At 40.0% G+C, this 25357-nt stretch overlaps 3 protein-coding genes across 8 annotated transcripts in view; 1 reads left to right on the forward strand and 2 right to left on the reverse strand.

The window, feature by feature from the left end:
• The window catches only part of LOC105199027 (probable serine/threonine-protein kinase DDB_G0282963), a 28863-nt gene extending 11901 nt beyond the window's left edge, over positions 1–16962 (reverse strand). For 3 of the 6 annotated variants that reach the window (XM_039446091.1, XM_039446092.1, XM_039446090.1), the window contains exon 1: positions 9185–10865. In XM_039446091.1, coding sequence (XP_039302025.1) covers positions 9185–9619 — 435 coding nt within the window. In that variant the 5' untranslated portion in view covers positions 9620–10865. Of the gene's footprint in view, positions 1–1058; positions 1484–9184; positions 10866–16080 lie in introns of those variants that run through there. The other 3 variants (XM_011165926.3, XM_026133106.2, XM_026133105.2) reach the window with 3 other exon arrangements.
• Positions 12301–15411, forward strand: LOC105199026 (CDP-diacylglycerol--inositol 3-phosphatidyltransferase). Its single transcript, XM_011165925.3, has 4 exons — positions 12301–12607; positions 13090–13378; positions 14142–14305; positions 14377–15411. The coding sequence occupies exons 1-4, from the start codon at positions 12562–12564 to the stop codon at positions 14529–14531; spliced, it is 654 nt and encodes a 217-aa protein (XP_011164227.1). The 5' UTR covers positions 12301–12561; the 3' UTR covers positions 14532–15411.
• LOC105199025 (leucine-rich repeat-containing protein 47) lies at positions 15407–19716 on the reverse strand. The gene is made up of 4 exons (XM_011165924.3): positions 19001–19716; positions 18409–18876; positions 17479–17806; positions 15407–17373 (listed from the first exon to the last, which is right to left on the reverse strand). Exons 1-4 carry the CDS (start codon positions 19587–19589, stop codon positions 17169–17171), a joined length of 1590 nt encoding a protein of 529 aa, XP_011164226.2. The 5' UTR covers positions 19590–19716; the 3' UTR covers positions 15407–17168.
• Between the last annotated feature and the right edge of the window lie 5641 nt (positions 19717–25357).

Here is a 25357-nt window from a genome sequence, read left to right on the forward strand (position 1 = left end):
TACATTGTGGCATTATTACCACATTGTTAAAACAGTTTTGCGATAAGAATTGGTTTGCATGTACATGAATAGAAACAGATGTATAAATGAATAAAGAAAGATGTATGTATTGGTAGATTCTTAGAGAGTAAATTTAAGGTTTCTTTTATTGGATCTGTACAAAGCCTACAGCAATCACATTGTGAAGTATTATATATATATGTGTGTGTATGTATATGTATATATATATATACACATATATACATAGCCTTTAGGCGCCATTTCCAAAACGTTGGGCAAACATTCAATCTAAAGAAATTCGGCTGACTTTAGTTCTTAACAAAGTCTTTTCTCTTTCTCTCTCTCTCTCTCTCTTCATCAATATGCCGACATAACCAATGAGCTTGCTCACGAATGCAAGCAGACGAAAGCAGATTTCGCATGGAACAGGCGGAGTGCTATCAATAACAAAATATATCGAGATACGCGTTTATCGTCGGTTCAACCAAAAAATCCAGATTTTCTCCAGCGTGGTGGTATCGGGTCGCACAGGAGAAGCGCACACACTCTCGGAATCACGTCCGTTCGCGCACGAAGAAATTTGATAGTGTCCGAAAAAGAGAGACGGATAAAGTGCGGACAGGTCGAAAAGGCGAGAGAGCGAGGGCAAAATACATACACATACACACGCGGGGGAGGGTGGGGAGAGACGAAGGCAGGCGAGGGGAACATCTCAGGATACTACGTTGGTTCGGCGAACTCGCGAACGTTCAGTGACATGACGAGAATCGTTACGGAGTCCCAATTTCTTACACGGAGTGTTGCGAGCGCGAAGAAAGAGAGAGAGAGAGAGAGAGAGAGAGAGAGAGAGAGACGAAGACGGAGAACGATCGAGTAATGATTTACATAGCGAATCGGCGATCGCCGTCGAGGGGGATGATGCGGAAACCGCGGAGTCCGATCCGTGGGCCATTCGTGTGATCGATAGCGCTCCAGCGATTAGCTAATTAAGACGTGAACTCCGAGAGATAGAGAGAGATAGATAGAGATAGAGAGAGAGCAATAGCGAGGCGACTTACGATGAAAGATGGTGGAGAAAGAAATCTGCTGGGCAATGCCGGCACGGAATTTGTATTTTTAGAGGACACACGGGTGACCGGGTTCGTTCGCACACGCTCGTTTCGAGATCGCACTTTCGCGATTCGATCGCAACTTCGCGGTCGCACTGCCGCCGCCGCCGCCGCTTTTCAACACGCGAACGGACGAACGTCGCGCATCCCAGGGCCCCGGTGGACGGTACTCCGAGGGGCTACGTGCACGGACGACGTCGTCGCCTTCGCGAACAGTCGGGAGATGCAACAACGTTGTTGTCGTCGTCGTCGTTGCTGTCCTCGTCGGCGGTCCGATACGGAGAGTCCCGGTTTTTGAAAACTACTGCGACGAGCGGGCGCGGCGCGCTCTTCCCAGCATGGCCGCCGCCATTACACTGAGAGCACGGCCAGCCCAGGGGCGTAAGAAGATCGGGGGGCGCCACGCGGCCACCCCGAAATAGCTCTCGTTCTGCTGCTTTTTGCTCTCTCTCTCTCTCTCTCTCTCTCTCTCTCTCTCTCTCTCCTCTCCCAGCGCATTTCCGTCGATAATTCGCGAATGAGAACGGAGCGGAAACAACGGGAGGGGGAGGGGGGGAAAAGAAATAAACGTGAATTCTTTATATCCCAAAGATCTTTGAAGAATCGGCGCGACGAGAAACTCGCGTTTGAACGCGGAGAAAACACGTCTCACGCCGCTGTCGTCGCACGGGCCTTACACGTAAGAATCGTTTTCATGCGTTCGCGACGGCGAAATCTGATTTGTCACGGCACACGCTCTTGCTCGTGACGACGATCACGCGTGCGTACTTTCGGGTAGTTTCCTCGTGCGTGTATTGTGTTGTACGTGCGTGTCGCACTCGCGGCGGCGCGACGATTATCCGGGATTGAGAATCGGACGGCACTCGGCCGCCCTAAATATACGCGGGGCGCGCGCGGGTATCCTCTCGCTCTCGAGTGCCTGCCTTTGTCGAACTCTAGCGACGACGACGCCGAGATCGCGAGGCTCACTCAAAAAAAATGGTCTTGCAAGTACAGCCACAAACAATAACTCGAGTAGATAAATGATAAGCAAATATTGCGATATTGCATACGTTTAGTACTAAACCGTTTAGTACTAAACGTTTAGTACTAAACAGTCTAAATAACAAGACGCTATTTAAGTACATCTGCACTTTTTTGAAATTTAGAGAAAATTTTTCTGCGGCGAGAATTTTTCTATTCGTGTTAAGGCCAAATCGCACTTGCCATAAAATTTGCCTGTATAATTGACAATGAGACCTAAAATTGTTTTGAAAAGTATTACTAAAATGTTGCTGCTACAAATTCCATATGTGACGAACAATATTTTAGCAGATACGAAAACATGGCGATCAATTTTTGTTGAGACACCTAGAGAAATCCTTCTACATCAGCAAAACAGTTTTTTGAGTGCCGAAGTTACCGGAACATTCGTCCCTTTCCTCCTGCGATTCTTACATTACGATCGTAACGCGAATCTACGAGATGGCCCACGTGTACAGGAGACGGCGAGGCGCGACAAACATCCATCGTCAATGTCAGAAATGTGCAAGGACGCTCCGGCGTACGAACGCGTGGTGAACGCGTGTCGTCGTCGGTGCGCGTAGAACTTTATGCGAAAAAATAATAGCGCGACTCGCGCTTGGTGCGGCGTGTAGCCTTCGCGACCGTTCCGCAGTTTATCGCCGATGAATCACGGATTATATCTTTGCCAATGCCGTAGACCAATGCTATCCAAAATAATGAAAAGTCGACTTTCTGCCGCGTCATTCCTTGCAGTATAATGTAATCTCACTCCACTGCGCTCATGTTTCTTTCTCCCCCCCCCTTTTTTTTAATAGATCTCTATTATTCGCGCAGATAAATCGTGCCATTGTCGTATCTTTTCTTCTGAAGTATCCAAGTGCTCGATTTTTTTAATATTTTTAAGAGTGGAGTATCTCATGGAGGCATGAACATGTGACGGGTCAAAAAGAAACTCAATTTTGCGAATTTTTTTTTTATGGGAAAATGGAAAGAAATATCACTGTTAAAAATTGACAGCAGAATTAAATGTAATGGAAGCAAATTCCAAGCAGGTACATAAAAAAAAAACATTTAATATAAATTTAATGTTGCCAAAAGTGCACTACTTTTCATGCATATGCTTTTCAGATTAAATTTAATGTGTAACTTAAAAATACATTGAATGTGATGACATTTTTAACAGTGTAGAGAAGTCGTGCTTTTTTCACTTAAATATCATGTTTTACTTCGACAGGTAAATTTTATTATAATAAATAAAAAGTAAGATTGCTATTCTAAAAACGGTGTTTCTGCAGTGACTAATGCTGCACCCAGAAAGTAAAATGGCACAAGCTTTATAGAGTCAAAATGTAGATTTAGTGCTAGTTGCTTTTCGAAATGTTGTATTTGAATAAAAATGGGCAACAAAATCAATATAACAATTTTTCACTTATAAGTTTTGCTCGTCTTTTACTGCTACAAAGAAATTAAACGTTTTATTATCGTAGAGAGTTCAACCTCAGACACGTAGATTTTAATGCCTAGAAAAAGTGTGTAAAATTGCAAATCTTTGCAACGGAGTAAACACGACTCTCTATCCTTTTCCATAAGAAACTCGCAAGGCGAGATCCTTGTTTTCACTAGGTATGTATGTATGTACATGCTCTCTTTAATCGCTCAGAGATCGAGAATTGAAATCGACAGAAACTTTGCAAATTTGAAATTGTTTTCTTCGATGTAGATAAAAAAAAAAAAAAAAAATTATGTGCAAAGAAAAAATGTATTTCATTGAAAATAATCTTGTCAATTTGAAAACAATATTAACAAAACAAATACGTCATACTTTTATTTTAATAAAGTCCATTTATTTCATTAATTATATAATGGAATTAACAAGATTATTTTCAATTCTTGTCAAGGTCAAATACTATTATAATACATCTTTTTCTATACGTGTCTACACCAAACATCACGGTATATAAAAGAATGAAATTCAATAGTTGAATTCATATCTTTAATAACATTGATGATTTAGAGATTGAATTGAGTTAGTTTAATAATTATTATTGTTACGGATTTTATCTGTGATATAATTTTAATTAAAGGAATAGCAATAAAAATTGAAATTAATATAGATATTGCTCAAATTAATTCTATTAAATGTCCACGTAAAAGATAATTACTTTATAATTAATTATTAAATTTTAGTAATAAAAATGAAAATAATTATAACAAAATTATAAAAGAAAATAATTATATCATAGATGAAAGAGTTTAAATTTGCAATGGAATTAATAAAGTATTAACTTTTGTAATAAAAGAATATCTTTATAAAAGGATGTTAAATTCATTAACTTGTCATATTAAAAATTAAACAGCAGGAATTTCATTACATTTACGGTTAAAAAATCGATAATAATTTTGTCCTTCTATTGATGACCAAATTATTACCCCCTCCCCCTTTTGACGATACAAAGCTCGTTCGTTCTTTCTTTCTTTTTTTCAATAATCCGTGGAAATCAAAGAGGAAAACTTCGTTCGACTCGTGCAAGTTACGGCATCGCAACGCCGATCTTGGGGGACGTCGCTGCGCGATCGGTCCGGTGGGTCGCACCGTATACGGAGTTCCAGTTTTAATCGCCACGTCCCGAGAGCGTGTGCGCTCGCTCCGCCGATATTGGGCCGTGACGCTCTTTTTTTTTTCTTCTCCTTTTTTCGCGAGTTGACGTTCGTCAATCGCGCGCGCCTTCTCGACAAGGCGTATTGCAACTAAGGAAACGCTCAAAAGTCGTATCGCAAATCGGTATGGCGACTCGACCGTCCGTCGAAACGAATCGCGCTTACCTTCCACGACGAGATAATGGTAATTGGTTTACGAGCGCCGCGCGATAACGCCCACTTATTGGACGATAATAATAAGCATTGTGTATACGGGAGCATTTACATGAAGCTAGTTAAGAAGGCGGGTCGCCTAATGGATCTCTCAATCAGAGCCACGAGCGGACAAACCTGATTAAAAAAAAAAGAAAGAAAGAAAAAAAGGGGGGAGAGAAAAAACGTACATCGAGCTGTTTGGAATTTTATTCACGATCAAGCGAGAGTCGGAAAAGGACGGAAGGTCAAACACACGCGGAAATGGGTTCGCGAATAATCGCCGATCGATTGAAGCGATCAATCGATCAATTAGCTTCGTTAAAGCGCTGTCCGTTTTGATTCGGACTCGAGGAGATCCTCTATCGGAAAGTCGAGAAGTCGAGGTTGTAAAGATTACGCGATTACGTAACTTCATACTGAAGGATGAGACATTGAACTTGATTTATTCGATCGAGCGACTTGGGCCCTTATCTACCTCGATAAAGCGATGAGCGAAAAAAGGAGCAGAGGACAATGAAGGAGAAAAATGAGGAGCGGAGAGCAGTAGAAATACAGTGCACACAACGCGACTATAATTAACGAATCAAGGAGACGAGTAATCTTGTGCACATGTATGATGGGAGGAGGGGGGCATGACAAAGCTTCTTTCCAACAGTGTTATTAGTCATAAATAAAATGTAAAGAGCAAACGCTTAACGGCAATAAATATTTATACCTAATATGCAAATTACGCATATCGACGCGCAATTTGCTGGATGGATTCGTATATTAATTTCCTTGGTTTTCCCGCGTCTCTCTCTCTCTCTCTCTCGATGTAATTCTGCCCGAATCCACTGCGCTCGCGGCCACTCTATCGATCTCGCGTAAATTCGGCTCACAATAGTCCCCCGATTCCCCACATCTTTATTACGCAATACTCATAAATTCGAGAATCGAAGCAGCGTTAATGGTTATCGTCTCTCTCTCTCCATCTCTTTCTTGCGCTCGCGATCGAGTTGCTTAATTGTCTGAAAGAAATCGCGCGAGCTAATCGCACGCCGAAAAGGGGTATTGAGAACGTAGCATTCGCGCGACCACGTCCTCGCTCTATCGAGGGCCGGCACGGCCATTTCAGGCGCGTGCGATCGAACGTGTCCTCAAATCGTGACGAAGATCCACGCGTGTCATGTGAGATTCTCTATTAAAAAAAAAAGAAAAAAAAGAAAAGAAAACCCCCTAACTTTTTGGATCTCGAAACCGACAAAGAGCGCACAAGTTTTTCATTACGCTAAAACAAGGGGAGATAAATATAGCACGCATATAAAAATCCTTGCGTGCTATTTTAAAATAAATTTGTTCCTTGATCGCGCGTGTAACAATAGCGTTGCTCCCTAAATTTCGTAGAATGAAACGTCACTGCGAAAGAATGAGAATCGAGCTTGTGCAATGTCAGAGTGATTTGCCATTCTACATTGAGAAAAGAAAAAGTTGTCAACTTGATAAAATTTTTCAGTTCAATTAAATTTTTTCAGTTTAAGTGTTTACATATTTGGTTTAAATACATAAAATATTTAAAGTTCAATTTAAACATTTACATATATTTAACTTACAATTAAACACATAAATTGTACTTAAACTGAAGAAATTTAACTGCTTCTTTTTCTCACTGTACACTGTTAAATTTAAAAAAAAATTTAATTTTTCAAGTTAAATATAACAGTTAAAAATTACATTTTGTTATTTTTAACTTCCACATGTGTTAAAACTTAATATTTTAATACAAAACAGATAGTTAAAAGAACAATCTTATCTAATCAATCCATTTATGCGGTTGAATTGCTCAGTTTCCAAGTGAGTAGATTCCATGATTCATAGTAACGTATGCACCTGATAAATTTAATATTTCTTGTTAAATTGTTTAATTTCATTGGTTTTTTCAATGTTAAATTAATTACATATCGAGTAGGAGCAATAACAATTTATAGAATTGATTAAAAATAACTAAAATTGAATAAAATTCGACACTATGAATTTAACAGTTATTAAACTCAAAATTCAGTTCTACTGAACTGAATAAGATTTCCACAGGATTCTTATTCAGTTCTATAACAATGAATTTCAACTATTAAATTTCCGTGGTCTAATCGGGAAAGACCAAGCAAATTTTTAATTTTGAATTATTCTGCCTCAAATTCAGACACGTACAAAAAGGCAGGAATGATAAAAATCTATCATGATTGTTGAATCATATCATGAATGATAAAAAAAACCATGATTGTTTCTTTATTTGATGCTTTTAATGCCTTAAACATATAATATACAATATTGTGTGTCTAAAAACATGATTTTTACTAATGCTGAAAAAAAGTAAAGAACATTTCGGGTCAAATAATTGTGAAATCGTATTTTGAAATGTTGGAGAGGAGTACCACAGAATTTTTTTAGATCTTTTAGAACCTAAAAATTCTTTCAAAAGCACTATCAAGCACCAGTGACCTAGTTGGATAAGGAAAGCAGCGAAAAAAACATTTGACTAGGGAGGTTTAACAAAGTGACAACTCACTTGAACATCCAGCTTTATTTTCACTCGTCAGAGTGACGTACATTTCATTCTACGCGATTTAGAGAGAGTAGCTCTTCCCAATATTCTATTCTGGTGAAAGAATGAAAAAGAAGCGCTAGAAGAAGCCAATCCAATTTATTAAATAGACATAAATAATTGTCAACATCATCGACGACACGACAGGAAATCGATCACTTTCAGAGAGAAGATCGTAATTCAGCGTTATCGTCGAAACTCAAAACCTAACGAATCAATCAAACGTCTGACTGATTTAATCAGAGCTCGCATATAGATCGCAATTCAATTGTTTCATATTTAAAAGTGAGAAAAGCGGAGAAAAAATTGGAGTGATCGAGTGTCAATTGATCCATTGTCTTTTCGTGACTCGAATGTTATTCGTAGACAACGAAAATATTGTCTGCTATGTATGTACCGTACACGTTTTAAACGGTCAAATTTTTGTATAAATTTAATACAAGATATGTTAGAAAGTAACACAAATATTATAATGAAAAAAATACAAAAAAATGTAACACTTCAATACAATTTATAAATTAATTATAGAAACGTATCTTTAATAAAATTAACATTTAGATTGTATTTACACGTACATTTTATTTATTTTAGAATTCACGTTTCTCGAAACTGCATTATTATTTTTTCATTTATCCATATAAATTGTGTCATTTTAACATTAAGAAATGTTGAATATTAATTTATCACAAAATATTCAAATAAATATATGTTATAATATATATGTAAAATTAAATTCCTGCATACAACGAAAAATATTAGATATTAGGAATAGAAATTGGAGTTAATTTCTTTAATAAACATCATAGATAAATAATAAATTATATTGTGTTGTGTATTTCGTAAACTAATATACATTGTGCGTTATATTCAATATTCATTGAAAGAATTGATTCTAAAATTATAATTCTTATTCTTAATATCTACACAGAAAAAATTAGAATCAAATCAACTTATTGTTTCATATATATAAGCAAGAAAATAAAAATACTTTTTAAAAGAGTTTGATAATCTTAAACAGACATAGAACGGTATTCATAATAAATTCTTACATTTAAGATCGTCTTAAAGACCATCTAAAATGTCATCAACTAATCATAGACCTGTGTTAGCATCTTAAAGCATTACTTAGGACGGTCTTGAATTAAGAATCGACTACGAATACCGGCCAATAATTATATGATGAAACAAAATTTGTTCATGTTAGCAAATTGTGTCTGTTTAAGATTATAAATTCTTTCAAGAAGATTTTATATTGTTGCTTACATATAAAATAATGAAATGTTGATTTGATTTGAGTCGACTATTTTTTTCTATGTAATATTTCTCCATTATGCGTAGAGTCATACTCGACTATGTTACAAGTTCAACACAAAAACTGGAACTAACAAAGAAGCAGTTTTAACATAAGTACAAAGTGTTTTCTACAGTATTACGAAATTCAGAGAGTAACTTTCAGATGAAGAAAGAGTGAAGGAGTCTCGAACCTTTGATACCACAATTTTAAAGATCAGCCTGCGTCGATCAGAGCTTTACGTCGAGTACAAAGTACTCGCGAGCACCCTTGTGAAAAGCGAGGAAATGAGGGAAAGATTTTCCTCGAAAGACGTTTCTTCGACAGTGGTCGTCGGCTGATGCTCACCTGTTTGCTATCGGCGCCGCTGTTCGGCGGCGAGCCTTGGCTGATCGAGTCGGCGGCGCCAGCGGCAAGGTTAGCAGCCGGGGCGATCTCGATGTTCGAACTTTGCTCCGCGACGATGGCGATGGCGACGGCGGCAGCGGCGGCGGCGGCGGCGGCGGGGTCGTCGTCGTCGTCGTCGTTGTTGTTATCGTTATTGTCGTTGCCGTTACCGGTCGTCGATGCGGCATTGACGTTCTCTACATCGATAACGACATCGGCGGCGGCGGCGGCAGCAGCGGCGGCGGCAGCGGCAGCCGCGGCGACAGCGACGGCGGCGTCGGCGGCGGCGACACGATCGCTCTCGGCGATTTTGTCAGGAGCTACCGGTTCCTGACGATGTTCCGGCCCTGGGGCCATCTTGATCGAGATTGACAGCGCGGTGTCCGCCGTGCTCATGGCTCCCTCGTCATCTCTCCCCTTCTTCTCTCTTATCCTTCAAGGGCCGCCACCGTGCCTCGAAAGGGCCGTCGTGTTTGCGTATCCGTCAACAAGGATCCGTGCCGCATTGAAGACGAGCGCGACGAGACGTCGAGATCGAATCGTTGAGCCTCCCGAGTTGTTTCGATCGAGGCCCACCTCCTCTTCGTACCTCCCTGGAGATAGGATCGCGGTTTAGAAGAGGACTGGTTAATCTAGAGCCGCCAATTTAGGATTTTCAGTTAACGTGGAGAAGAGCCTAGAGGTGCTCGAGCTAGACAGAGACGAGGAAAGTCGTCTTGGGAGAGGGGACACGCGCACGGATCTATCGATGTAACGCGGTGCGAAGTGTCCTCGAGATTTCTCGCACTCAATTTTCGCGCACGACGAGAAAGATGGCCCCGCGATGGGTTCCTCGCGACGATTGATCCCAACGAGGAGATCAGAAGAGTCGCTGCTCGCCTCCCATCCACAGGAGGAAGACCGAACGACGACGACGACGACAACGACGACGACGATGACACTCCGCGCGGCCACGTCGGCCCTAAGGGCTCGACGTCGCGGGTTTCGACACACCTCGCGCGAGTTTTGAGGTTAAGCCTCGGCGGATCGGTTACACGGGGCTGTCAAATGGCATGGCGACACAGCTGTCCGTCGCGATGTCATCGATCGAGCGAGCGAGCGACGTTCGGAGCTTTCCTTTTACCTCCGACGTCGAACGGAGACGATGCACGCGGGGAAAGAGGATTCTCGCACACCACACTCGTCAACAGATCAGCGTACCTTCGCGAGCACGGGATACGATCGGGAAACGGAGCGTCTCCGAATTCCCGAGAGAGACAACTTACGTAAACGCGAGACACTGCTCTGGCGGTCACATGTCAAATTTGAACGATCGTCGCGTCGCCAACGGGTGGATTCGACCGCGTGCCGCCTCTTCCTCTTCCTCTTTTTCTTCTTGGTCTAGCGACGTTGTCCGTCGACAATCCAGCTTCTCAAAAGTATGGATTTCCCGAGATCGACCGGGGCCCATCCGGTGTCGCTGCCGCGCTTGTTTCTTCTCGAAAGTAGAAAGCAACACGGCTGGACAGTGCCATTTCTAAGTACGACGACGACGGCGACGACGACGACGACGGCGACGACGACGACGACGGCGACGACGACGACGACGACGGCGACGACGACGACGGTGACGACGCGTCGTCGCAGCGAGGACACGGATGCCCGCCGAAGAGACCTCTCGCGCGGCGGCGACGATAGTCGCGGATAGGCGCGGCGACAACGACGGCGACGGTGACGGCGTCGTCGTCGAGAAACGGCGGCGGCGCGCGACCCGAATTACTACCGTCCAAATTCGGCGTTACGACGCGGCGATGTTGATAATCGCCGCCGCGGCGAGCACTCATCGATTCAAAATGGCCGCCGCCGCTGCTGCTGCGCAGAGGCAACGCGTATGCACGACGACGACGCACGCATGCACGCTGATGCCGTTTGTCTGTTCGCCGTCGTACGGCGTAGCCCGTCGTACGTACGTACGCACGTACGCGCGGTACGGCTCGAGATAGAGTCCATCCGCGAGAAGATGCGGACAAAAAACGCTACGCAGCCCGCGCGCGCGCGCCTGTCTGCTTGCCTGCCTGCCTGCGACGCTCCCTCTTCTTCACAGCCACATATACGCGCGCGCACACACACACTCATAGACGCGCACACATACACTCATAGACGCGCACACACCTCGCGTGGTGCGAGGCTAAACGATGAGCGAATTCGTCATCGCCGCCCGGCGCCACGGATCCGTGAGCGCAACGCGACGCGACGGACGGCCTCCTCACGATGCCGTCGGCATGGTAGATGCCGTTCGCCTCTCGAAGGTGCGTGGTGCGAGGATCGAGAGAGTAACGGGAGACAGATCGATGAGAGAGATCGAGAGAGCGAGTTAACGAGTCACGGACAGAGTCAATTCCATGCGGAGCGACGTGCGCTCCGGGTTATCGATCGCGCGACATTGCCTTTTCCTAAAGGGGCGGTCGGCTGGGGCTTCGCGATACGATATCGGAGAATCGCGCGCGAGATCGCACCAGCTCGACGACAACGGCGGCGGCGACGACGACGACGACGACGACAATGTTCCGTCGACGAGATTCGCTCAGGTCACCCGCAAAATCCCCTGCTGTAGCTGAAACGCGGTTTCGCGGGGTAATCGCGCGCGGAGAGACGATGTCCGAGGATGAGGACAGGTCCACCTCCGAGGGAGCTGTACACACGGAGGCACCCTCCACCGGCCGACGCCGTCCGCACGCGCGCGAACGATTATCACCCGAGGGGCGGACCGCTGTTTTACAACGGACTTTACACTTTCCCGTCGCGACACTACGAGAAACGGAATTCCCCTCGCTTTTGCGCAGAGGAACGGCGGCGGACCAGCCGCTTCGGCCTCCGAAAATGTCGTCTGGCGTGCAGCCGCGCGTCTGCCCACCGGAGTGCCCGGTGTCGCAGGGTTGGGCCACGCACAAATGCGGATGAAAGTGCGCGTGGCGCAAACGGGACTAGCTACGATCCTGAATTTTTTGAGCCCGAGCGGTGCACGCGTCACCGCAGGTCGATATATCTCGAAGTCGAGCGCGAGATACCACCGCTCGATGCCGACAGTGCCGACTTCGTTCTGCTTCGTCCTCATTGCCTGACCAGCTGCATCCGGAGGGACACTCGTGACACAGAGACAAAGAGGGAGGGAAGAAGAGAGAGAAAATCTCGCGCGCGTGCATTCTCGTTGTCCCGAGTGAAGTTGTCCGCGGCAATCCGCGTCGAGTCGCATCGAGATAATCCTTGACACGGCCCGCGCCGGCAGATTCAGATAAGCCATTATCTTCAGAGATAGATATTCCCGTGGGAGGCGCGAATCCACGCCGGAGTACGCCGAAATGACGGAGTCGGAGAATATCTTTTTATTCGTGCCGAATATCATCGGTAAATATCGGTATATATCTAATCTCGAGTCATTTTCATTCGCGGGACGGTAGCCGCGAATGCAGGTGATCTCGGGTGCGTCGCACTGAACCATTACCTTGAATATAGTACGCAGTATGAGTCGGCATATATCGATGCCCGCCGAGATTCGATGGCACGACACGCGGGTGGCGGTTTAGGGAAATCGGATTTTTCCGCGAGTCATTTCGTAATTCGAAGCAATTTCAAGCCGATGAAACACGACCGTATGAATCATACGGCGCTTTTAAGGTTGCCTTTATTGATTGAGTCAGCGCGCTATTGTTTTATGTAACGTTTGTATCGGTCAGCCAATAATGAACTCTCTCCTTTGAAGAGTTTCTATTTTCAGAAACACAAATTTCAAACTATTTTCCAATTACACAAAGACATAACACTCATTTAAATCATCTTTATGCACCAAGCGTGAGAAAAGTAGAAAGTACAATTGTACATTCCAACAGGTTTCGGCAGGGTGATTCTGGCACTGATCTCCTTCTACTTCATGTCCACCAACTATGTCATTGCGTCTTGGTGTTACGTGGTCAGTTCGCTGCTGGACGCAATAGACGGCCATGCGGCCAGGTATTACAATCAGAGCACCAAATTCGGTGCGATACTGGATCAATTGACAGACAGAATTGGCACCATGTGCCTTATGGTCACATTGTGCCTGTTCTATCCAACTTACACCTTCTGGTTTCAAGTGAGCATGGCTATCGACATAGCCTGCCACTGGATATACTTGCACACGTAAGAAACAATTTATACAATACGTACTATTATACATACTATAGATTGCACTGCGTAAGAATTATCAGGTTGGGCAATTTTCCCTCAAATTTGAGTTTCATTATCACAGAGGATTTTTTGGGAAGGTAAAAGGTTTAGCGGAATTTTTAGCAGAGAAAAATATATATTTCTATATCCATCTATAGTAAATATAAAGATACACAGCTATAGTATTTTTAGCCTCCCTAAAGTCCTTGTGATAATAAAAGCCTTTAACAGAACGGTTGACTTACAATTTTAGGACAATGTTTCATGCTTTAAACTTTCGTCTTTAATAATGCACAATGACTGTCTTTTAAGTCACACTTTTCAGTTTAAGAGACACAAGAAAGTTACTATACAGTTACTGGGAAAAAAAAGTTGTTAAATTAACTAAATTTTCAACTGGATTAAATTTTTTCAGTTCACGTATCTATGTATTTAATTCAAGTACATAAAATATTTGAACTTTAATTTAAGTATTTATATTATATATTTAACTTAAACACTTGAATTGAAGAAATTCAATTAAGTTGAAAATTTTAATCAAGTTAATAACTTTTTTTTCTCAGTGTAAAAATAAAGATTTATGAAATGTTACCTTAAGATTACAATTCATCCATTTTGCTGAAGGCAGAACTAAACTCAAAAACCTCCCAACTCTTGCAACTCTGAATACAAATAATGCAATATATTGAAAAAATATAAGAATAAAATAATTGTTTGGTTTGTCGAAATGCAACAGAACTCTATTGCAAGGAAAGACCAGTCACAAGTTTATTGATATGTCTGAGAATCCGATCATGAGATTGTACTACACAAACCGCATGGTACTATTCTTCATGTGCGCTGGTAATGAAGCGTTCTACGCCGGTCTGTACCTGTTGCACTTTACCGAAGGACCAATTTGTAAGTTGCAACTTACACGTTTCTAATTCATGTGAAATATGTAAAGGTACATAATAATGTTTGTATTGCAGTTGCCGGTGTAGGTCTGTACAGACTGATCGTGTACCTGAGCGCTCCGATAGCGCTTGTTAAAACCGCCATTTCCGTGTTACACGGATACGTAGCGTCTATCAATCTCAGCATCATCGACGTGAAAGAACGTCAGGAGCGGCTTAAAGTGAATTAAATGTCGATTTCTCTGTCAACACGTTGTTTCCTAGTCAAATTGAATGTGATGTACAAATCTTCCTACTCTGTAAACTGGCACACGCATGTTTACATAATTCCATATATATTTTTAAGGAGCTGAAAGAATGTGTTTAAAGATGCGTGGTCAAAAGATGTCTCTCTATTTTACTTCTGTCCATCTCCACCAAAGCAGATTAACTTTCCTCTTCATTTAACTTACTCTTAATTTTTTTCTGTAATTCTTGGAACAAAAAAAGATGAAGAGTAAGTTAAACTGGGATCAAAGTTAATACACATTGGCCAAAATGGACGGTATAGGTCTATTTTGTAACTTTTAACGACGGCATGTTATTGTTACACAGATGTAACATATAATAAAAGAACCAAGAGTTATGGAATAGGCCTATAAATCGACATTAGATGCGTAGGAAATACTGTTCTTTGAAGATAGCCCAAAGCTAAATGGCCAAATCCTTTCCTCATATTTTAGAACATATGTGAAATTCCATGTCTTTGTGAAAAAGGAAAGGAACTCATTTTTTAAATACTATCAATAGCGATCAGAATATCTTGTTGTCAATGTAGCATTACATTTCATAGAGATATAGGATGTCGTTTTATAGCATTTATTACACCAGAACAGTAATTTATTTTCAGACTCTATTTCTTTATACGTATATGTATTAATTTATATGTCCTATTTTCAGGACCTTCGATATGTAGAAATAACTGCAGACGTATCAATAATCTCTATACTTTTTTTTACATTTTTCCAGTAGACATGTAGAGGATCTAACATATTCTTCGTGTAGCCAATGCACGCAGTAAGAATAATTTTAATGTATCACAATGTGTTGAATAAAAAACATAATTTCAGCATCTCTTTGCTTTATTACACTAGTGTAATTGCACTAAATTCTTTCAATGTTTAATATTACATATATGTATAAGAATTGGTAGCAACTCCATCAACATTATGTATCAATTTGCAACATATGGCAAATATAAATAAAAAAATACTATGTGCAGTGCAGCATCTTTACAAATATAAATTTTGTAACATATAAATCAAAAGAAAATATATCAACAATATGTCAATAATATATATTTTTTCCATCCAATGTAAAGGAAAGAATAAGAAAATGTGTAAAACGGACACGTCGCAAAAATTAACCAAAATATTTCGTATTGTCACGCCCGTTCCACGCACGAGAATGAGCGAGAGAGAGAGAGAGAGAGAGAGAGAGAGAGAGAGGGGGGGGGGGGAAAGAGAGATGAGCCCGACGACGGTAATGTGTACGACTTATACCGTAATTGAGGTATGACTGCATGTAAAAAACGGACGTAAAAACAACGTATCAATTATAAAGCGTGACGAGTGGTTTCGCACACGCGCGACCGGGCGCGCGGACACGTTGACGTCGACGCGGGCGCGCGACATGACGAGGACCGTTGGCCAGAATCGGAGGACTCTCAACTGCGGACCGTGCGCACGACGACACGGTGCACGGGACCCTCCGGCTCGAGGAGGAACAAAACGTACTAACCTCAAACAAAGTCTGGCTCCCCCGACGTGACCAGTCATAATTTCGGCGCCATATTATCACTTCAAACACTCGCGCATATTGGGGAAAGTTCGTGAACTTGGTCGGCGGAACCTTCTTCTTTTATCCGTTTGGAACACTGTGGACGAGCGAGAACCGCGGCGCACGGTCCGCGGGGACGCGGTGAAGAGTGTCGGTCAACGAACGTCGAGTGTTTCGTACGCGATCGTGGCACGCGTAGACGGAGTACAATATTTATAAAAACAGATGAGGATTCAGCACCGGCACTCGGTCGAGGCGGCGCGATTCGGCTGCGAGACGACAGCGCCACCGTCAGCAACACAATCGCCACTGCTGCCGCCACCGCTGCCGCGCGCTGGCCGACACGTCCCTTGGCGACATTCGAATCTGCGGATAACCGTCGCATCTGGCCGCATCCTGTCAACGAACATCTCTAATCGGCACGATAAAGCGAGCCGAATGGCGCGAGGGGCGCGACTCGCATCCGCGATTACCTCATCGCGACGAATGCACTCGAAAAATAACTCTATTCTCGATAACTCTTATGTCGAGTTTTCGAGTAAAACGATAAAAAAACGAGAAACTTCTCGCAAATCTTCACATTTTCCTTCTTTTTCTTTCCTTATTGTAAAAAAAAAGAAAATTAAATTTTTAAGCGGATGAGTTGGACAGAACTTGAATCAAATGCATCAGATTACGCTTTGAGAATTGTAGATTGCAAATTGGAGAGTAGAGTTCAATATAATAAAATAAAAGGGATTAACATTATTTGACACGTAGAACTACAAATTCTCCAATTCGCAATCTTTAATAGCCTAGTTTACACCGGTCGTTTGATACGCGTGTATCAAATACTATATTCATAATAAATTAACTTAGATTCGATGGTGTAAACGATAACGTGTTAGTCTGATACGATACGTATCAACCAGACGTATCAAATCAAAATGTTACGCATCTTCAACACGCATGTAACGTTGTAAATATTTTAGTACTAAAATGCTCGGTGTAAACGAGGATAATCTCCAATGCATAGTGTGACACGAGCTTCACTTTCGACAGTATTCTTTCTATTCTCGCGATATAACGACAAGTTGCTCGCTAAGAGACAAATCTGCTCTGGAAGGATATACCAATTTTAGGTTTCCTTGGGTGTCGACTATTTTGACTTGTTGAACTGTCAAACTATTGCATTTGTTGTCCGTATCCTTCGATTCCGCGGAATCTGCGAGACCCGAGACTATCAATTCTTTCAAGAATTGGTCCAACACATTCCTAAAAATAAAAAGAGTACGAGATGTTATTACAGAATTGATCTTCTCTTACGATTAAAAAAGATTGAGATATAAACAATTTTAGACTCGCAAATTAAAATCTCACCTGCAGATTGTAAATGATAAAGAACTCGTTACCTCCACAAGCATCGCTTTAGTAAGCACCGACATTTTCGTTAGATCACTATTCGTGATGGGTGGAAACGAAATAACTTGTTGCAATTGATTCAACAGGCATGGAAACAAAGGTTTGCCTTCCAGCATATATAAATATTTGTGTATTCCAGAATATACGTTTCGTTTCTTTTCTTTACGTAGATTGTCAGCTTCTAATTGCAACTTCATGAACAGATCCGCACCAGTGTACGTCTTGTTGTGCATCAAGGGTTGTATTTCTAACTCCGTGGGTGGCATTGCTGTATATGTGAGATCCCCTACAAGCAATAAAATACACAACTCAGTAAAATTTCAATACAAAAATAATATTTTTATCAAACAGCACCTAAATACTCAATAATATTCTACTATAATATTGTACAACATTCTTCTAGACCAGGGATCTTCAAAGTACAGGACACAAAATTGTTAGCTATGATAGAAATCAAAATCGATTTCAAAATAAATTTCTAAATAATTATTAAATTTTTACATGAAAATAATTGGCTTTAATGCAACATTAAAAATATCAACAAAAATAGAAAAAAAAAACGCATTCTTTGAACCTTTTTGCCTCACATTTTAAGAGATTTATAAAACTATATTCAATAAAAAAATTAAAAAGCAAGATCAAAGTGATATAAATAAATAATCAATTTCCTATACTCTTTCCTACCACTTTTTATTCTTAAAGCTAGACATGTTACAAATGTTGTTTTTAAAAAGTGGAACATTACCCATACAAGTTTGGGAGGTACTCTACTCTAGATGTAAGTTAATGTAAAATTAAACTTAGTATAACCTTCAGACAATATTGCATAATATTTCAATAATGTTGTGCAATAATATTGAATATTTAAGGAACATTTTAGACATTTACCAGGTGCAATGAGTTTCAAATCATGAGTTGCTATTGTAGCCGCATTTCTTTTCTCACATATCCCTTCGTGCAATCTTGTCTGCAGCTGGATGAACTTTTTAAAACTCTCCTCTGTGAAATTTAGGTTTTTCACGATGCATGCGGCTATGTAAGGCCTAATGCTCTTTACGTTGTCCGTAACTTTTATCATCAGAATGTCATCTACTGCCTTCAAGACTCTTAATTTATGTACCAAACTGTCCACTGAACTTTCGCTCTCAGAAATCTTCTGTCCCTTCCTTCCTTTCTTTGATATAGTAGCCTCTGTGGAAGACAATTCGCTTCTTGGGCAGTGTGACTTCACATAGTCAAGTATTTGCTTTGTGGAACATTGGTTAATCAATTTCATTAGTCTCTTATCTGACAGTTTATTCCCTTTCAGATGCACCTCCTTCAGTTTACTACAATCTGCTAATTCATTTGGTACAACTGTGTGTCATACAATACAATTATATATTACTTATCTCTGGATGTTTAACAATACTTAAGAACATTCAAGGAAGACAATTCAACAAAAAAACATACAAATGGTACAAAAACAAAGTTGCATTACCAGAAATCAAGTTATCTGCCATATTTAAGACCTTCAATCCTTGCAACCGGTTTATAGTAATTGGAATTTCCGTTATCTGATTTCCGTTGACGTGGATTTCGGATAGATGCAAGAGTTCTGTGTAACAAACATCGGGAAAGGCTACGAGCTGATTGCTCGACAGGTCTAGGATACTCAATTTCACACACGAGCTCAGCGACGGTACGTCCTGCAGCAAATTCGAGGAGAGATTTATCGTGCTCAGCTGAGGATGGTTGCTGAGTTCCTGTGGAAGAGACGTCAACTTGTTCCTCGAGCAATCAAGAACCTTCAGCTTGGCCAGCTTGGCGATCGCGCACGGTAACGTGGCGATCTCGTTCGAGTGCAGCACCAGAGTCGCGAGATTCGTCAGTTTTTCGATCTCGTCTGGTACTTCCTGAAGACACGTGTGCGTTATGCTGAGATAATTCAAGCTATGGAGGTTAAACAGGTTCTTGTCGATGCCGGACGTCTTTATCAGTTTGGATACCGACGCGCCAGACAGCACCAATTCGTGCCTGTTTTTGTCGGCCGCTTGTTTAACGATGTCCCACGAGTCCTCCAGAGCCATTGCATCGGTCACCGTAGTCCCCTTGTTCGAAATTTTATTCACCTTCGTGCAACGTAAACAGTGGTAAACAGTGCGTATCAATCACGTATCAACGGGTAGGTTTATAGGTTATGTTTGGGAGTGGATCAGGCTCGATCGATTAATCGAACCTCGTTCAAGCTCGAAACTCGATTGTCCTTTGAAAAATCTGATAAGTTTTTTTTTAAATTTACGGATTCGATCAAAATCCGATTAACGTAAAATTGGCAATTGTATAGTGATACCAGAGAGAAACCTGAGAGTGGCCATCCCAGCTTTTTTCATGGGACCGTCATAATAAAATAAATTCATAAAATAATGAGCATATTTTTGCTTACTGACAATGAGAGTAACGCGCATACGTAAATATTTCTTTATAATATTAATATGCTTACTCTAGCAAATACGAGATGATCGTATATTGTATTATGTGCGTATTATTTGTTACTCGATAATTTTGCGGAAAATGTGTAACCGCGAAATTAGAGCGAGATGTGTAGCGTTGCCGCGCTGACGCGGACGCGGCGTCAGCCTTATCGCGTGAAGTTAACCGCGCTGAGACGAAGCCGCTTCTCGTCATCACAAGCTGTATTCACGTTTCATTTGCAGAACGCTGCGGACGCAGGCCGGAATGAAGGTGTCAACGCGGCTCGTTTAACAGGTGAGCGAAATCTCGCATTAATAGTTGTTGCCAAGTTATTCATCGCGTAACGTAGATTCGATACTCGTACGCGTTGCGCGGCCGCAGCGTGAACGCGGCGTCGAGCTTGAAGCGTGTAAAGTTGGCCGCGCGCGAAAACGAAGCCGGCTCGCCATCTTGACGCGCATTTATGTCTGTTTACAGAACACGGAGGACGCGATGCAGATTGAAGCGGGAGCGAGTGGCGTCGCAGCTTTTTCAATAGGTAAGCAAAACCAATATTGCGCAACAGATTGATGGGGAACATCGATCGATTAATTTATTACGCAATTTTGGTGCGTGAAACATTGGTCGTGCGGGAGGGGAAGCACTCTCGTCATCTTAATTCCATTTTTGTTTTGTTTACAGAATGTGGCGGATCGACCAGATTGGCTCCGGAACAAGTGGCATCCACGACGCGAACGCGAAACAGATCGGCTCCAAAATGATGGCGTCACGACCCATTTAACTGGTAAATTAACACACACATTACATTTATTATTATAATATCTAACCTATTATAATATGTAACAGTCGCGTAATAGATTCAGCATTTGTACGCTGATAATTCGTTCGAATGCGTATTTCGCAATACTCGTTCGAGAGAAAATCAAAATATAGCGTCGTCGTGCATCGCGACGCTCGTGGCGTGTTGATAACGCGAGAGATGAAGTCACTTTGCCATTGTAATTACATTTATTTGTTAATTTACAGAATACGGTGCACGCTTACAATATGTGGAATGGAATGGGTCTGAAATGAGCGGCAAATAATTTCCTAGGTGAATTTACAAACGTTTTCAAGTTTTTCCAAACTGTGTGCATAAGTTTGCTTTAAGACGTAGCTGTTAAATAAAAATGTAATACCGCAAAATTAAATTTCTCGTCAATTTAATAATTTTGATACACTTCGCAATCTTCTTTGTAGATTTTTCGTAGTAAATGTAAAAAATATTGAGTATCACTAACTTTAATGTACGAATGAAATTCAATGATGAAATAATTATTTTTTTAAATATTAATTATTTTTAGCACTGCTATAATTTTTTTATATTTGTATGTTACAGATTAACATCTGAGAGGAGGAGAAGGCCTGGGAGAGGCATCAGGCCTCAGCGGAGCAACCTTGGGGTAATTATATAACTTCTTATTTATATAAAATTATAAGTCTTTTATTTAATTTTATATTAACAAATTTAAAAAAAAACTTAAAAAAAGAAATTTTTTATAAAACTTTATACACAAAGAGAGAATAGTTATGAAAAGTTATGTTTAAATTGATGAAGAAATTGTTTCTTAGCTTGGGTTTTTTTAAGGTTAAGCAAAAACATCTTTGACGAAAATAAAATTTGATTCCAAGAAATGACGTTAATAATCTTTTTTGAAATAAAGGATTTATTTGTTCAAATTATATAATTAATTTAAAAATAATTCTTTACTTCAAAGAATATACTAAAATATGTAAGAAATAATTTAATTATTTTAGTTTATAGAAATATATTTCTTTCACTTAAAAAAAATATTTGCCTTGCATAATTAAATTATTCCTTTAATTTTAATAAAAGAAAAGGCAAACAATTTCTTTAAATCGAAGAAACTTTTCTTTGATTGAGCAAATCTTTTTAATTCAAACAAATTTATTTTGTTTTAAAGAAACTTTTCTCTGGGTGCAAATTAAACTTTTTAAAAGTATTTTTTGTATATGATTGTATTCTTAAATATCTAATTTTTTTATGTTTGTATGTTACAGTATCATCGCAGCTTCGTGGCTGAGTAACTCCGCTCGTTGCGCATCGGGTCGGTGAGTTAGAATCAATTTTCTTTTCAATACTTGTTTCAAGTGTCCTAATGTAGAATCAAAAAAAGAGACACTAAAAAAAGTGTTTGGTAATAGCTGCAAAATGTTGGATAAAATAAATTTAAACAAAATTATATATTTGGTTAATATAATCAAAAATAATTTTAATTTTTTAAATATTTTGTAAATATTATAAAATTTAATAATACTTGCTAAATATTTAAAAAAGTAAAATTATTTTTGGTCATATTAATCAAATGTTTAATTGACATTATGACACTCAACATTTGATAGCTATTATTAAACTCTTTTCTTCAGTGAACAATTTTTCGAAAGGGAAATCAAATACCTAATCGCGCGCGATCGGTTTAAATGTACCGTGTAAAGCATCATCGCGCGATCGTAATCATATTTTCGCGAGTGAGTGAGTGAGTGCAATAAATCCTGATGATTTCAGAAGAAGAGACTTGGGAGGCAACCTCGGTAAGTAATATTTGCAACATGTACAAGGTGTATAACATATTTAGACTAATCAATGCATATTTTAATTGTGTGTTACAGATATTTCTTGAGATTAAAAATCGACAAAAGGAAGCCAACATGCATCATAATGGTGGCAATAAAAAGAATTATTACTCCCCTAAAATGATTTTAGCAAAGTCCAGGTTTTTATGATAATCGAAGGCTCATCAGATTTTAATTAACAGATCTTCTGAACACTAAACTAATTGCATAAAAAGTAGCAGTTAAATTGTAAAAATATTTTTTATATTAATTAGTACACCAAAATGCTACAATTATTCGTGATGTGCAAGTTTTTATTTATTTATTTTATTTTATTTTTTATTTATTTAATGATATACTTAATATAATTTCTTGAGAATGAATGAATATTGTCAAAACGTTTCATAAAGAATTTTCTATTTAATTTTCAAATAAATTGTTATTATGTGTTTTATCTAATTTTTATGCTCATTATTGATCTCATTTTCTTATATTGAGTTTTTTTTTTGTAAAGTTGTTCACATATGACTTGAAGTCTTATCTTTCTCGCATTTTTCTAAACGCGGTGTAAATGCAAACCCAGGAAGTACTGACCTGTATCTAAATGACGAACGGGATAAATTTATGTTTTCTGCGAAAAATTATCATGCCGGTCGCGTAATAGAAAGGAAAATCCGAGTTCTAACGTTTAGCTCTAGCACGTCGTTTAAATTCATTTCAAACTAGTTTTCGATAACGCAAAGTAGAATTTTCGTAACCCGCGCATGGTCATTGCTTTTAGCCTCCTGTTATCTGTACGCTAGTTAAATACAGCGATACTCGCAGGTCGTAATTATTCACTGTCACTTGTAATCACTGGAATAATTATAAATAGCGGTATTTTGTTTGCTATATTTGGTTCAAACGTAAAAACCCAGATGTATTGCCGTCTTGTCGCGATACCTCGTCGCGAATACTCTGTCCACTGTGATTTTGTTGTTATAAACAAGCATTCTTAGAGTCGAATCCTTAGGATCTAATTTTATTCGTTTAATTCTCTAAAAAGCTCACGGATTCCAGTTGGAAAAATTTATAAAAATTTTAATCAGAAGTAAAATGTTTTATAAACGCTCAAAGAATTTTAAAAAACCGTCGAGAATAAATGGCATCCATTCGAAATTTGGATTAGAAAGAATAATTCCAAATAATAATAATCCAAATAATTGTGACTTATAAATATTATCAATATTAAATTAAAGTAGATAACAAGAAGTTAAAAGCAGCGTAAAGTGCACCTTTCGAAAATTCAACTTCGCGTTATCTAAACTAGTTTCTTTTTTCAATTTTTTCTGATTTTTACTTTAAGCAAAGTGACTGAAATACTTTTGAGTGTCTCCGTTTCACAAATAACATTTTATATACGCTTAAAGAACATAAATACTCGAAGCGTTTTGTTCGAGTTCCCTTTTTTAAACTCAACAATTCAGTAAAGAAGGCTCCGGTAGAGAATCAATCAAAGGAAGTACAATGTGAACCGCCGCGTCAAAGGATAAAAGTAACTATAATCATGGATGGAAAGTCGAGACTTCAAATATATAGGAAGAGAGATCGGACCGCAAGGATGTGATGATGAGCTGATGGGCGAAGCACAACAACAGATGGGCGAAGCCCATCAGCTCATCTTCGCATCCTCGATGTCCGGTCTCACTTCCTACATGTATCGGAAGTCTCAACTTTCCATCCATGATGATAGGTAGTTCTTTTCACTTTTTGATGTTATACTTTGACAATTGCTGTGACTTTTAACTTAATTATTGAAAAGAGATTTTATTGAAAGGGAAGAAAATTATTGAAGAAAAAAATTTACTGAGAAGACTGAAGATTATAGAAGAGAGAATTTTATTGAGAAGAAAGAAGATTACTGAAAAGAAATTTTCTTACTCTTGTTTTGTTTGGTTCTGAAAGGGCCACAAACTGAGAGTTGAAACGTTCGTAATTTTTGTTGTTAACGTTTGTTAATATTACGCACTGTTAACCGCGGCGGTTCACATTAGCAATTACACTTTCTCTGATTCTTTTCTTAAATTAAATGAATGCTTTAAGTGAAGCAATTTGACGTACTATGACTGGAAGTATAATATCGAAACGAGCGACAAGAGTGTTGACCTTGACTATTTGCCTGTCATACGTCGAGGTCCTACGATGACAAATGTTTCGTGACAAGATTTGCATGTGAATGATTCGTGTCGGGATATTAATCCCTCCGTTCTATGTGCTAATAACGCCGTTCTCCGATTACGTAAACGTACTTGACGCATCAAGTGGCAACGACCATCTGGACGGGTTCCGCGCTTCCTCACTTCCGCAGGAAATAGCTCGCTCTTCTTAAACCTTTATTTCCTAGCATACGTAAATAAAACACGGATAAAAACGTCGCATAATCCTCCTCAATCAAGAAATTCATCTTTTGAAGTTTTTTCGACCTACCTTTCAAAATCTTTATATTTATCTCAAATCAGAACAGCCGAAAAATGTTTTGCGTACAATTTTCTTAGTTATACTCAAGTCGATTCCAAACCTTTAAACCCTTTTAAATTGATTACTAATTAAGTATTTTGAAATTGAGATAATTATACAATAGTTCTTATAGTTATAGCGAGAGACTTCGAGTGTGATTCTCTATCTCGAATTCTGAATTCGAATATGGACGGTATCGGTAACAACATCAATTCACGTATGTCATCGAAATTGCGAAAGAGATATTAAGAAATTCGGCCTCCTCCGAATAATC

This window comes from Solenopsis invicta, chromosome 2 (assembly GCF_016802725.1).
Source record: "Solenopsis invicta isolate M01_SB chromosome 2, UNIL_Sinv_3.0, whole genome shotgun sequence".
Taxonomy (NCBI): Eukaryota; Metazoa; Arthropoda; class Insecta; order Hymenoptera; family Formicidae; genus Solenopsis; species Solenopsis invicta.

Excerpts from the sequence above, each read along its gene's own strand:
- LOC105199026 (XM_011165925.3), top strand. The coding sequence starts at position 12,562 with ATGACGGAGTCGGAGAATATCTTTTTATTCGTGCCGAATATCATCG. Across the intron at positions 12,608-13,089 it reads ATTCGTGCCGAATATCATCG|GTTTCGGCAGGGTGATTCTG; the intron begins GTAAATATCGGT and ends ACATTCCAACAG. Across the intron at positions 14,306-14,376 it reads CTTTACCGAAGGACCAATTT|TTGCCGGTGTAGGTCTGTAC; the intron begins GTAAGTTGCAAC and ends TTTGTATTGCAG.
- LOC105199025 (XM_011165924.3), bottom strand. The coding sequence starts at position 19,589 with ATGGCTCTGGAGGACTCGTGGGACATCGTTAAACAAGCGGCCGACAAA. Across the intron at positions 17,807-18,408 it reads TTTGAAACTCATTGCACCTG|GGGATCTCACATATACAGCA; the intron begins GTAAATGTCTAA and ends TATTGCTTGTAG. Across the intron at positions 17,374-17,478 it reads TTATCATTTACAATCTGCAG|GAATGTGTTGGACCAATTCT; the intron begins GTGAGATTTTAA and ends TTTTATTTTTAG.